Source organism: Amblyomma maculatum, chromosome 11, assembly GCF_055883805.1.
Source record: "Amblyomma maculatum isolate TAMU_Amacu chromosome 11, ASM5588380v1, whole genome shotgun sequence".
Taxonomy (NCBI): domain Eukaryota; kingdom Metazoa; phylum Arthropoda; class Arachnida; order Ixodida; family Ixodidae; genus Amblyomma; species Amblyomma maculatum.
In genome coordinates this window covers 36,547,271-36,560,028 of record NC_139354.1, presented here as the reverse complement: position 1 = coordinate 36,560,028, position 12,758 = coordinate 36,547,271, and the positions used below count along the sequence as shown (strand labels likewise).

The 12,758-nt window shown below is 46.4% G+C and overlaps 1 protein-coding gene across 4 annotated transcripts in view; it reads right to left on the bottom strand.

Moving 5' to 3' along the window:
- Rab3-GAP (Rab3 GTPase activating protein) overlaps positions 1–12,758 on the bottom strand; it is a 51,223-nt gene that overhangs the window by 8,698 nt on the left and 29,767 nt on the right. For 3 of the 4 annotated variants that reach the window (XM_084583584.1, XM_084583583.1, XM_084583585.1), the window contains exons 23-30: positions 11,952–12,142; positions 8,065–8,353; positions 6,844–6,966; positions 5,626–5,799; positions 4,217–4,287; positions 3,952–3,987; positions 3,798–3,872; positions 197–427 (exon numbers count right to left, since the gene is read on the bottom strand). In XM_084583584.1, the coding sequence (XP_084439710.1) occupies positions 197–427; positions 3,798–3,872; positions 3,952–3,987; positions 4,217–4,287; positions 5,626–5,799; positions 6,844–6,966; positions 8,065–8,353; positions 11,952–12,142 (1,190 nt within the window). The remainder of the gene's footprint in view (positions 1–196; positions 428–3,797; positions 3,873–3,951; positions 3,988–4,216; positions 4,288–5,625; positions 5,800–6,843; positions 6,967–8,064; positions 8,354–11,951; positions 12,143–12,758) is intronic. The other variant, XM_084583586.1, reaches the window with a different exon arrangement.

Here is a 12,758-nt window from a genome sequence, read left to right as displayed (position 1 = left end):
GCAAGTAGTGCTTTTTCCCTTGTTTGACAACACAAACATTTTATTGCAACCCCATGACATTGATATCATTAAGATTTCACTTGTCATTTAGACCATCAGCACTACAGACGCGAGGCTGAGTCCTGGAGAAAGAGCCCCGTTGTTGCAAAAAGAAAAGGAGATGGGCAAAGTGGAAGAGGGAGAGGAGATCACTCACGGTGGGCGTGAAGAGCGAGAGGGGTCGCACGGAGCGCATCCCGAAGAGCACCACGACCTGTACCACGGTAGCCAGCAGCTGGTGGTGTCGCACCGACGCCATGTTTGGGGGCCTCTGTCCGAGCGCGTGCGCCACGAGCGACTGTGGCCGCGAGGGGTCCTGTGGCGCCCCGTCCCACAGGGGCTCCTGCGGCAGCACCGGCAGCGTCTCGGCCTCTGGACCCAGCGAAGCCTGCACAGCAAGATTGCACCAGAGGAATAGGTTGGTTCGGTTTCGGTTTGTGGGGTTTAACGTCCTAAAGCGACTCGGGCTATGAGAGATGCCATAGTGGAGGGCTCTGGAAATTTCGACCATCTGGGGTTCTTTAGCGTGCACTGACATCGCACAGCACACGGGAGCCTTGTTTTTCGCCTCCATTGAAGAGCGGCCACCGTGGCTGGGATTTGATCCCGCACCATTGGGTGCAGCAGTAAAATGCCCAAACCGCTGCACTACCGTGGCTAGAGCCGCACCAAGGGAATCACCACAAAAAGAATAGTTCACCATGGCGTAATCCTAGTTAAATCGTTTAATCCAAGTGAAAGTCGGCAGTTTGGCTAGAAGCGATAGCCAGCAGCAGGCAACAGTACACTTAGGTCAAAGGTCAAGCCAAAAGTTAAAGGAGGCCATTTCCAACTTGGTGCACCTAGGTAACAACGCGCGGGCAGGAATGTACTAAGTTATACATGACTTGGCTATGGGTAGACTGTTGCTATGCTTAAGTTTCACACAAGGAAACACACAAAATTCATGACTGTGTTTTACCTTGCGAGCTAGTGCTTCCACACTAAAATATCGCACAAGTTAAAGCACGTTTTTAAGAGAAGAAGAATTGACGGGTACAAAACCTTTAGGGAACATGCATATTTAGAATCGGCAGACAAAGGTACCAGTTAATATCTCGTAAAACGAATCTGCGCACTGGAAAATAACATGCTGTGAAAAGTAAAGAAAGAAACTTTGACTTTCTGAAGTGCCAACTTTAAAAGCCCTATAACTCAAGTTCTATGATAGGCAGGATGACAATTTTACCCTTGCAGCATTCCTTCGCAGTGAAAAAAACCAACAGTCGCAACAGCCTTTGTCAAAAGTTTAGAGCCCAGAGGGTTTGCTTTTTAGCCGCATATTATGACTTCTATAACAATCGTGGAAGTCCTAACCATTGGGGAGAGTAGGACGAAAAAAATCTTCTTACCTTCAGCAAGTTTGGAAACCTGCGAATGGACTACGAGCCATACAGTATGACTCAGAAGTAGACCCCCTGTGCTTTAAACTTTTGACAAAGGGTGTACATGTAAGAGAAACAAATAACCGATGGCAACTACAACTACAGTCGAACCCGGTTATATTGAACCCGGATATATCGAATTTTGGTTATATCGAACTCATGGAGTATCCCCTTGAAAATCCCATGTAAAAGTATAGGAAAGCCGCGTCATATATCGAACTCAATTTCACCGGTCGTTCGATATATCGAACTCCGCGCCACGCACTGGAAAGTGTGCCTTCCCCAAAGACGATCGCGTCACCCTTGGCCGTTTGCCGCGTGACGTTTTCAAGCCACGCACTGAAGGAATGAGAGGGGACAGTTCTGGACAGTGCCGCGCCCATTCCCCAAAGGTGCGCGCATCTGCAATTATCGTTTCCCGCGCGCCAACACATGACGTTTGCAAGCCATGTGCGTGGGTGTGCCCATTCTTTTGCCGAGCTGTCTCTCTCCTTCAGCACGCGCTACGCATGCGCCAAGCCAGCTCAGCCCGTCTTCAGACAGACGTCGGACGCTTTCTCCAGCATGACTATGGCGCCTGCGGACGTTGCGGCAGCTCTCTCTGTTTTTTTTTTTCTTTTTCTTCTTTGAGTCATCCTTTCTTATCGTTGTGCTGTACGCCGTAAGATATGGCGGCTGGCTTTTCTTATTTTTTTTTTTTGGCGGGAGCAGTTTATCTTTGCATGTATGAATCAACGAAAGCACGCGGTCTGCTGCTGCGATCATGACGACCGCCCCAAGCGCGGCGTGATAAATCGAACCAAGCTTGTGCAATCAAGCCATCACGGGCACTCTGCCAAGTTCGCTCCCTGCCACTGGAGGAGCTATAAAAAGATAAACGCGCCCTGACGTTATCGCTGCGCAGCATCTTGGCACGCTGCCAAGAAAGCTGCGGATGCGACGACCGAAACAGAGTGACGCGCGCCATCGACATGCAAGCGAAAACGCTCGCGATTTCTGCTGCAGGGACACAGAAACCTTGTATTGAGCTGTCCCGGTGGCCCGAGCGGCAAGAGGGACACAGTTCCAACAAGTTTGAAATTTTTCGCTCTGTCGCTGCCGCTCGTCGCTGAGATCGCTCAATCGCTTGCATGTGAGCGAGCTAGCCTTAACACATTTTTTTTTTTTTTTTTTTTCAAATTCTCGGGTGCAAAAGTGGAGGGTGGGTTCATTATGCGAGTGGGTTCATTACGCGACAAATACGGTATCTTTTTTCGCATCGTAATGCCGTCACAAGCCGATTTTTGTACATCGAATTATCGATATATCAAACTATTTCGCAATCCCCTTCGAGTTCGATATATCCGGGTTCGACTGTATTTCACCTGAAATTTAACTGATTACAGTGGTCGCTTACAGCCCAAGAAAAGCAGCTAAGCAATTACATAATGTTGCTAGGTATTATGTTATTTTTATTTCACCTTTTATCAGCATGGAATAAAAATGCACTGTTCACGCGGGGAAATTCCGTGCTGACACCAGTGTTTGCATCGAATTCAAGTTGTCAAAAAGTCATACAACTGGTTAGTACAACATATCCTCGGAAAAAAAGATGTCACAGACGATTAGTAAAAAAGTAAATGGACTACTGAGAATGTTGCACCTTGCAAAAATTATTCTATGCACTGAAAAATTAAAGCAGACAGCTGCTTAGTTAAGACGAAACGCAAAAAATCTGATGCAGAGTTGAGGAAAAGAAATGGCAGCACAAGCGCCCCATTTTTTTTTCTTCTCACTCGCGTGCAATTTTTAATTAATGCTTTTGTCTGGTAAGTTTATTCACTCGTTAAAAGCACGCACATGCATTAAGATAACACAGGCAAATGAGAAATGTATGAATGTATGTTGTACACGTCATACGTGTTCTGCGTTTGCCTGTATCGTCCTCACAAAAGTATGGTGCTTCATCTCTGACCAATGCAACAACTTGCCCGCAGCGTTTTTAAAAGGTAGGCACATTAAACACGTTTTGGAGCAGCGAGAAACGTAAGGACGAGAGGCAAAGAAAGTACAGAAGCATCAGCGTTTGAACAAAAAGGGGGCAGATGGTTAAACAATGACAGCTCAACCAAAACTGGGGGCAGTAACAGCACACAGTCTTGCACAAGATGTTCTCACACCATACTTCTGCGCAACTAGACTGCAGTGGAGTGACAACCTTATCGGCTGAAGGCTACCGAAACACCACTCTAGAAAAATGAAAGCTCCAGGTGAAATGCAAACCTTTCTCGCCACTCTGCTTCCCGATCAAGGCACAAATTTCAAGTAAAAACAAAATCTTCCAAGGCCACTTACATCGACGATGGCGTCCAACACTTCGGTGCAGAACCGCACAAATGGCTCCAAGTGAATGTCGCTGATTTCCACGTCCTGTTGAAAGACAGGACATCAAGCCGTCTCTCATTAATGCTAAGCAAAGTTACTCTAGTGCTGTCGAGTAGGAACTCACCCTCCTACAAATGCGATCCTTTGGTGTCTTCCCCATCTGGAGAAGATGTAAACACAGAAGTATTATTTTCGCGTATTTTCAGAGGTATGAACGACTCGCAACACAAACGATAACACTTTCGAGCCTGACGCCCGCACGTTAACTGAGAGAAGAGGCCTGGAGGGCAATAAAGAAAAAAGATGTCTCTGTGAAGCAGCTACAAGAACTCTGGAACGAATCGAGCATGCTATACACTCAAAAAAGAAAAAAAAAATAGAAAGCTTACCTTCTCCATCAGGAGAACCAATGCCTCAAATCGTTTTTGCAAGAACGTCTTCCAAATGATGAGGCCAACCCCTGCGCGATGAAAAAACCAGGCGACAAAATGCGCAAAGCTGCTCTGCCTACATTTGCCAGCCCTCAACAACAAGGTATATTTGCTTCGTTCTGTTTTGGCTTTCCGCTTTCACAAAATCTCAAACTATCCACATATAAAATTTGTCCGCTCGCTTCACAATGCACAAGATTCTCCAATGAAAGCAACGTGTGCTCGTTACTCTGACCAGCTATCACAGGCACGTTGTTCTGCAAGACGTAGAATGCACCACCGCCCTTTGCTCCACGACAATTGCGCACGCTTTGCAGCCCTACTCTGCAAAATTCGGCATTTCCGTTTACTGCGGTTTAGAAACCCAGGACAAAAAAAAAAACGCCACCAAAACTTCCCATCAGCACAAAAAAATATACTGCCAGGCTCCAGCACCTGGACTCTCTAATGCCTATGCATTTCACTGCTATTATCTAATGGCTACGCATTTCAATTATTTAAACCAGTGACGCTGCACTTGGTACACTTGAATCTCGATAATTCAGAATGAAAGGAATGATTATGTTTGAATTATGCTGTGTTTCAATAAACTATAATATTAACACAGCTATCATCATCATCAGCCTGAATATACCCACTGCAGGGCGATGGCCTCTCCCATATTTTTCCAATTAACCCGGTTCTGTGCTAGCTGCATCCACTTGACCCCTGCGAACTTTTTAACCTCATCTGCCCACCTAACTTAACTTTCTGCCACCCCCTGTTACGCTTTCGTTCCCTTGGAATCTAGTTTGTTACCCTAAGTGACCATCGGTTATCCTCTCTTCACACTACATGTCCTGCCCATGCCCATTTCTTTTTTGATTTCCACTAGAATGTCAATAGCTTGAGTTATTTCTCTGACCCACTCTGCACACTTCCTATCTCTTAATGTTACCCCTAACATTTTTCGTTCCATAGCCCTCTGCGTTGTCCTCAACTTAAGTAAAATCCTCTTGGTTAGGCTCCACATTTTAGCCCCATAGGTGAGTACAGGTAAGATGCAACTGTTGTATACTTTCCTCTTGAGCGATACCGGTAAACTGCTAGTCATAATCTGCATTATGACTAGCAGAGAGGGGCTATATTAAAACCCAAAGCATTAGTACTTTGAACTAACAGCATTTACAGTATATGCTGTAATTGCTTTCATGTTTCTACTAGAAATCAGCATTACTCACGGCTCAAACAGAGATATCCCCAAAGCAAAGTGCTACAGTGATCAAGACTGAATGGGGGTCTGAGAAAAAAAATTCACACTGAACCGAGACTAGCACAGCAATCATCTCGCCAGTAACACAGCCCATATACTGACCAATGCCACTGACCATTTTTGAGTATGCTACTGGAGACCGCAGAGAGGAAGGCCGAAGCCTTGGCCAGCCGGTCAATCTGGTCCCGGTCCCGGTCCCACCGTACCAGCTGCTCCGAGGCACAGTTCACCAACAGCGAGTCCAGCTCCAGGGAGCGCGCAAAGCGTCGCCTCACCCGTACAAAGTGCACTGCACACCAGTTTAAAGGAAGAAAGGGCATGAATCGACACAACGTCTGAGTTGGCAAAAGGGTAATCTTATCACGTGCATGTATTTGTATCTTCTTGGCTCTTGTTACTGATCCATAATTATCAGTGTATAAATTGTTGCGTTCGCTGTATGGCCGTGTACAAGGGGCTCGGGTATCATTCAAGCGAAAATAGTTCGCTTTTTGCCTGAGCCTGCCCACATCTCTATGGTGTAAATAAAATGAAATGAAATGCAGGCCTGATCATAACAGCCTGACTATGACAAAGTGCACTGCACATTAGTTCAAAGGAAAAAAAGGCTGCAGGCCTCCTGATCATAACAGCATGACTATGACAAAGTGTGCTGCACACCAGTTCAAAGGAAACAAGAGCATGCAGGCCTGATCATAACAGCCCAACTACGACAGCCAACGCTCATAAAGGTTCACGGTTTCATTGTGATCTCTATCATCCATCCCTAGTAGCTATGTTTAAACAGTGTACAGTAGTGTGATGACACCCCTAGTACATGATGCAACTTCCTCAAGGTCGTGGAAGGCACCTCGGGTGGTAGAAAGATGCAAGTCACCCCAGAAAGGGAGGTGGGATGCCGAGTTTGAGATATGCAACTACAAAGGCTTAGTTTGGATTGTGAAATTTAATGTCCCAAAGCGACTTAGGCTATGAGAGATGCCATAGTGGAGGGCTCCGGAAATTTCGAACACCTGGGGTTCTGTGCAGTGACATCACACAGCACACGGGTGCCTTGCCTTTCGCCTTCATCGTAAAACAGCCACCGTGGCTGGGATTCGACCCCGCATCCTCGGGCACAGCAGCCGTGCGCCACTGTGGCACGGCACTACCGGTGTCACGGTAGTACAGCAGTGGTGAGTATATATCAAGCAGTAAGCCTAATACCGCGACACAGCGCTGAGAAGTGCATCGGCAGTTGAGCCTGCATTGTTTTAAATACTATACATGCATCAAACCAAAGTGAAATCTATATTCCCCGAGAACTGCCTTGGCTGTAGAAGTGAAAACTCACAATCGATGCCGTCTTCCTGCGCTTCTAGGCCATCGGGGAATGTGAGCTTGGTGAGCCTCCGCAGGTCTTCTGGGGTCATCTCAAGGTCGCAGGCCCAGGCGGACACCAGTTCTGTGATTACACCTGCAGAAAAGCACAAGCAGAATCGTTTCGTAAGTTGCCAAAAAAAAGCTACGTGAACGAGGGAATGCAGAAGTAAAAATGCAGCAAGGATATTGCGCTTGCGTTTGGCCGCACGTTACTCGTCTAGTTTTTTGCTCCCTGACAAGCGAAGTAAAAATACATCAGAACAGAGGACTTCTTGAAGCTTGGAGGCAAGGGGCTGGACATGGTGGCAATGTTGACAAGAAGATTACACTCTTTTTTTTTTTCCACTAACTTGCCATAAGGCACACTATAGAAAGTCAAGTAACTCGTTTTCTGCCAGAAACTGGAGACGGCTTTTGCTTTTAGTGTTGTGGTGTGCTTTTAGTGTTAGTGTTGTTTTAGTGGTGTTTAGTTTAGTTAGTAGTAGTAGTGTGTTTAGTGTTGTGTTTGTTTTAGTGTTGCTTAGGTGGCTAAGCAGGCTGTATAGATGACATTCAAGTGTAACCGCTGTAACTGAAAACGTGCTGAGCAGTCCTTCCTCAGCGAGATGCCAGCATCACTGACTATAACCAGTGGTGGTCCCAGGCATCCTTAATCATACTAATTCGTGAAAGGCCCCATCACAGGCAACAAGTACGCTTCTCTGTGACACTTGCAGACTCCAATCGAATGCACTGATGAGAACTAAGACAGTCAAGTCATAACAAGCAACATTATTAAAATATATGTACCATGAAACAAAAGGTGCTGTTGCCTTGTTTCTCATAAAACAGTCAGTGTGAATGCGATGTATGATCTGTTGCTAAGCTAACTCAACACTGGTTCTCTATATGTAGACATTAAGCTAGGTTCGCTGCGAGTGCTTGAAGTGGCCTTTCAAATCGAGTCGACTGTCGAGAACTCTAACTCAAAGTGGATTGAACCTTTGCATGGATAGCACAAAGTTATAATTTACCCACAGCGCCAAAACAACGATACACCTACAATACCCCACCTATATGGCCATGATGTTGATGAGATCAAAGCCCGCCATCCACTCGAACAGAGAGTAGGGACTTTAAACCGTCCACATTCCATCGCACTTTGAATGGCCACACACAGAGCCGTGCCGACATTACAATTCGTCACGCTCACCCTGTCCCCGTGCAAACAGCGAGCTGAGGGAGACCTCCCGGTTCTCGGGGCGCAACTGCTGCCTTTCACAGCAGCGCCTCAGCAGCGAAGCCAGCACGAGCACGTCCTCAAGCTTCCCGAGCAGCGCTTCCCAGTGGTCCAGCTCTATGACCACGGGCTCCCAGGACTCCTCCTCTATCTCGCCCTCATCGTTGATGATGACTGGGTCGTCGCGGTCACCGCCGCTAGGGGCTACCTGCAGCGGAGGTGCAGGACGGTTGCCGCTGGCTTCACCCTCAGTCGGTGGAGGCTACAAAAGAAATGAAAAACAAAATTCTAGGACACTTTAGACTGCCAAGGTGCAGTAAGGCAAAAGCCTTTTTTTTTTATTTTGTTTTCTCTTTACTCTTTAAATTTTTGTTTGCTTATTTATTTTTGTTTTATTTTTATGACTAATGCGGCTAGTCATTATGCAATGTCATTAAGGCATTATAGCCAATTATTCATGACTGGATTAAGTATTGGCTTGTTACATGAATTCTGGATTGGATTTTTGGCTATGACTTGTATTCAGGCTACGATTAATGTGGCTAGAGATTAATCATGACTGAATTCGTTTTTTTTTTTTTTGCTTGTTATATGGATGGTATTGGATTGGCCTTGGAAATGGCTTTTGGTCACACATTCTGTGCACGCCACTGATAAGCCAAAAAAGGCTGTCGCCTTAATAAAGGGTGCTTATCTGGTAGGATATGGTGTTTTCTTCACAGGGGTCCTGCAACATAATTTGAGGGCATTGTTTTGCTTCCTTGTTGCAATTGTTGAGTTATGGCGATGCTATTACCACCGGTAGTAACACGCATATTTAGGTACTTAATGTGTTAATTTGCTTCAGAACCAAAATCACTGTACTGACGGTGCCAGCACATGGTGGTGGTTCTTTGCAGTGAATATGACGTCAACTGGCGAACATTTCACAATTGACTAAATAGCAAATGCACTGCAACTTGTGTCCATAAGGAAAAATATGTTATGTCGCGTTGTTGTACTTTATATTAGGCCAACAAATCCAACATGTTTGCTTTACACAAAAGTCACTGCAGAGTCAGTGGCAAGAAAGCACCAACAGAGGTGCTGGTTACAACTTTGCATCACAGACTTTCAAGACCTTCACATGTAATACCTGTGGCTATGCAGTCAAAGTTAGGCAGGAAAGAATTGAACGACCTCGTCAGTCGCCCCTCGCTACTGTAGGATGCGTGGGGATACGGAGAAAGGGGCGGTCAAGGAACAGGCTCACGAGAAAAGCACAATAGTTGGGTGTGCATGGTGACAAACAAATGTCTCCTTCCCGCCTCATTCTATTTCTGTGAGGCACCGTGGAAGACATCTTGTCAACTTTAGCGAAAATGCTTTACCGTATTTACTCACATAATGATCGCACTTTTATTTTTAAAAACTGACGCAAATTTCGGGGCACGATCATTACGCGGAGTAAATTTTCCACAAAAAATTTTGAGCACGGATAACGCAAACAAGTTGCAGGTCAAACGTCTTAGAACAGATATCTCGATTACAACCAAAAATAAAAGTTGAGTAAGGCTTACCTTTGCAATAAACACGCACATTGTAAAAGCATCACATGAACTGCACAATGCCCATTTATTTTTTCTTGTTCAGTACTCTAATCCGAGTCTGAATCCTCGCTTTCATTGCTGTATGACTCATCATCAGAAACAGCAGTGTCGTCGCTGGGAGCATCTTCACAATACTACAGAAAGAGATCTTCTGTTCCATCCAATGCATTCAATATGCCTGTCTTCTTGAAGCTCTTGGCCACTACCTCGTCGGGGATACTGCTCCACGCTTCTGCAATCCACGAGCAAAGCATCTCCACAGATGGCCTTCTGATCTTTCCGCTCGGCGTCAAATCATGCTGGCCCATCGCCATCCACTCTGCATAAAGTCTTCGAACGTTGTCCTTGAACGGTTTGTTCAGCGACATGTCGAGAGGCTGTGACAGCGAAGTCAGACCCCAAGGAATCACTGCAATGTCCGTGCGCAGCTCTTTAAGCTTAGCACGCACGCTGTCCACAAGGTGACCCCTGAAACTGTCCAAAACCAGAAGCGAGGGAAGCAGAAGTGCTCCTGGTCTTCGTCCCCAAGCAGTCTTAATCCAGTCGACCACCAGGTCTGCAGTCATCCATCCTTTCATTTGTGCACGTATATGGATGCCATGGAGAAAGTTTCCCTTCGGAATAGTCTGCCGTTTGAGGATTACGTATGGTGGCAGCTTCCGCCCGTCGGCCGTCACAGCAAGCATGACTGTGCATCGCTGCTTTTCTGCGCCAGACGTCTCCACGGGGATGCTCCGAGCACCCTTCTTATTCACAGTTGTATTTCGGGGCATGTCGAACGTCAATGGAGTTCGATCGGCATTTCCAATTTGCGACATGAGGTAACCACTTTTTCGTGAAGCCTAGTGATGAAGCGATGGAAGTCTATCACTTTGCTTTCATACGCGGCTGGGAGCCGCTGGCACAACGACGTCCGCCGCCTCAGGGAAAGTCCATTTCGTCGCATAAAGCGAGTCGTCCAACCGGAGCTAGCGCGGAAATCCTTTGCGGCGATTCCCAGCTTCCTGGCAGTTGTGCGCGCCTGCGTCTGTATCATTTCTAATGACACTGCACAACCATCCTTGCGCAGGTCCCTCACGTATTCTAGGACTGCCTCCTCAACACGAGGGAACTTGCCCGTTTTGCCACGGAAAGCCCGCTGTGTCTTGTTCGTAGCCATCAGCTTCTCGCGCTGCTTCTTCCAATAGCGTATCCCGATTTCGTCGACGCCGAAATGCCTGCCAGCAGCGCGGCTGCCATGCTCCAGTGCATAGTCAACAGCCTTGAACTTGAACGTGGCGATGTAACTGGCATACCGCCCCATGGTGAAATGGCGTAAACTCACACAAAACCACGAAGCATGCTGCCAAATTGCAAAATGGCAAACGCCGCAAAGCGAGTTTTAATCAAGGAATCATGGGTACTCGTCGGAACGCATTCGCTGCGAGATGACTGCAGATCAACCAACAGGCGGCTGCCGCTATAACAGTGCGGGACATGAAAACAAAAATGGCGGCGGAGGCAAGTTCAAGGTGCGATCATTATGCGGGGAAATTAAAAAATCGAATTCTGACCCCAAAATTCAGGGGTGCGATCATTATGCGAGTAAATATGGTATAACGACTGGAAAACCATGAGAAGACGTCTTCTGTGACGTTGCAGCCACATGCTCATGTGGGCCATTTCAAATGATCCCGCACGTGTCGTCATTGGGCAAGAGAAATGGCAAAGCTGAAGACCGGGAAAATTGAGCCGAGGAGCATTTTTGGTTTGCTAGTATTCTGAAAATTAATTCCTTAATAACTCACATTCTAGTGCACCGACAGTAAAAACAGAGATGGTTTACTTTGTCCCCAACCCAAAGTATGAATGTATTATATCTTTCTTCACTTGTCACGTTTGAAGCCATTTAGGCTGCTGGTTATCTTCCTTACAAATGTCAAGAACAGCATACAACATACATCCAGCTGTGCATGAGGGCGATTGCTGGATCTTTGATGGACTTCTGTTTATAGTCAACGACTAGTTACACCAAATTACAGGCAGACCTCAGTATTCGAAAACTGAGAGTGCAAAAACCAAAGCAAAGCAATATATTCTTCCTTCCTTTCATTAAATCTGCCTCTTTGAGCCCAATGAAGAGGGACTTAAGGCTCTGAAATGACACGGCTACTAAAACAGTTTGTCAAAAGCGCAAATTACATGTTTATCCCGTCTCGGGCGTTCCACAAACACCAGACGCTGCTGAACTAGGTTGCCGAGCACAGCAAAAAGAGAAAAAGGCAGGCTCACCGATTCCACCGCCATATCTGTGGCGCTTCCCTTTCGAGGGCTTGGATATCGAAGGAAGCTTCTCGCCACGCAGCTGACTATGGCTGTGCCTATGTAGGCAGCTGGTACGTTTGCCGACCCAGCCAGCACCGTCCTGATGCCTCGCCACCACGGCGACATTGTGAGTGACGCCGTGAAGTAGGCTTCCTCCCCTGGAACATGTTTTAACGGTAAAGAATCGGTGTAAACCAATGAAGAGCCAAAAGCAACATACATTTAAAGGGAGGAAGAAGGTCTTAAAAAACATTGCTAATTATGTTGCAAATGCAAAATTTCCAACATATGAGTGCTTCTGAGTGCTGATTTTAAACACGCTATTTAATTTCGTGTAAGACAAGTTCCCCGCATGCTTATGCAATATGTTATGAAACTTATCGTCAACAGCGTTCATGCAAGTTTGCTACAAGGCAGTGGTGTCACTAGAGGGGTGTACGGTAGCACTGCCTTTGCAGTATCCCAACTCGCCACTGTTTTACATGGCGGTACAAGCAGCACATTTGCTTTCTGCCCTTTTCCCTTCCCTCATTTCTCTTATCCCGTTTCACTCCCTCGGTCCAGCTTCCAGCGACAATTTCTCGCAAAGTCTTTTGTGTGCTTATCCTGCACGGGCATGTAACACAGTCGAACCCGGATATATCGAACTCGAAGGGGATCACGAAATAGTTCGATATATCGATAATTCGATATACAAAAATCGGCTTGTGACTGCACTTACAATGCCAAAAAACGATACCGTATTTGTCGCGTCAGCAACCCACTCGCATAATG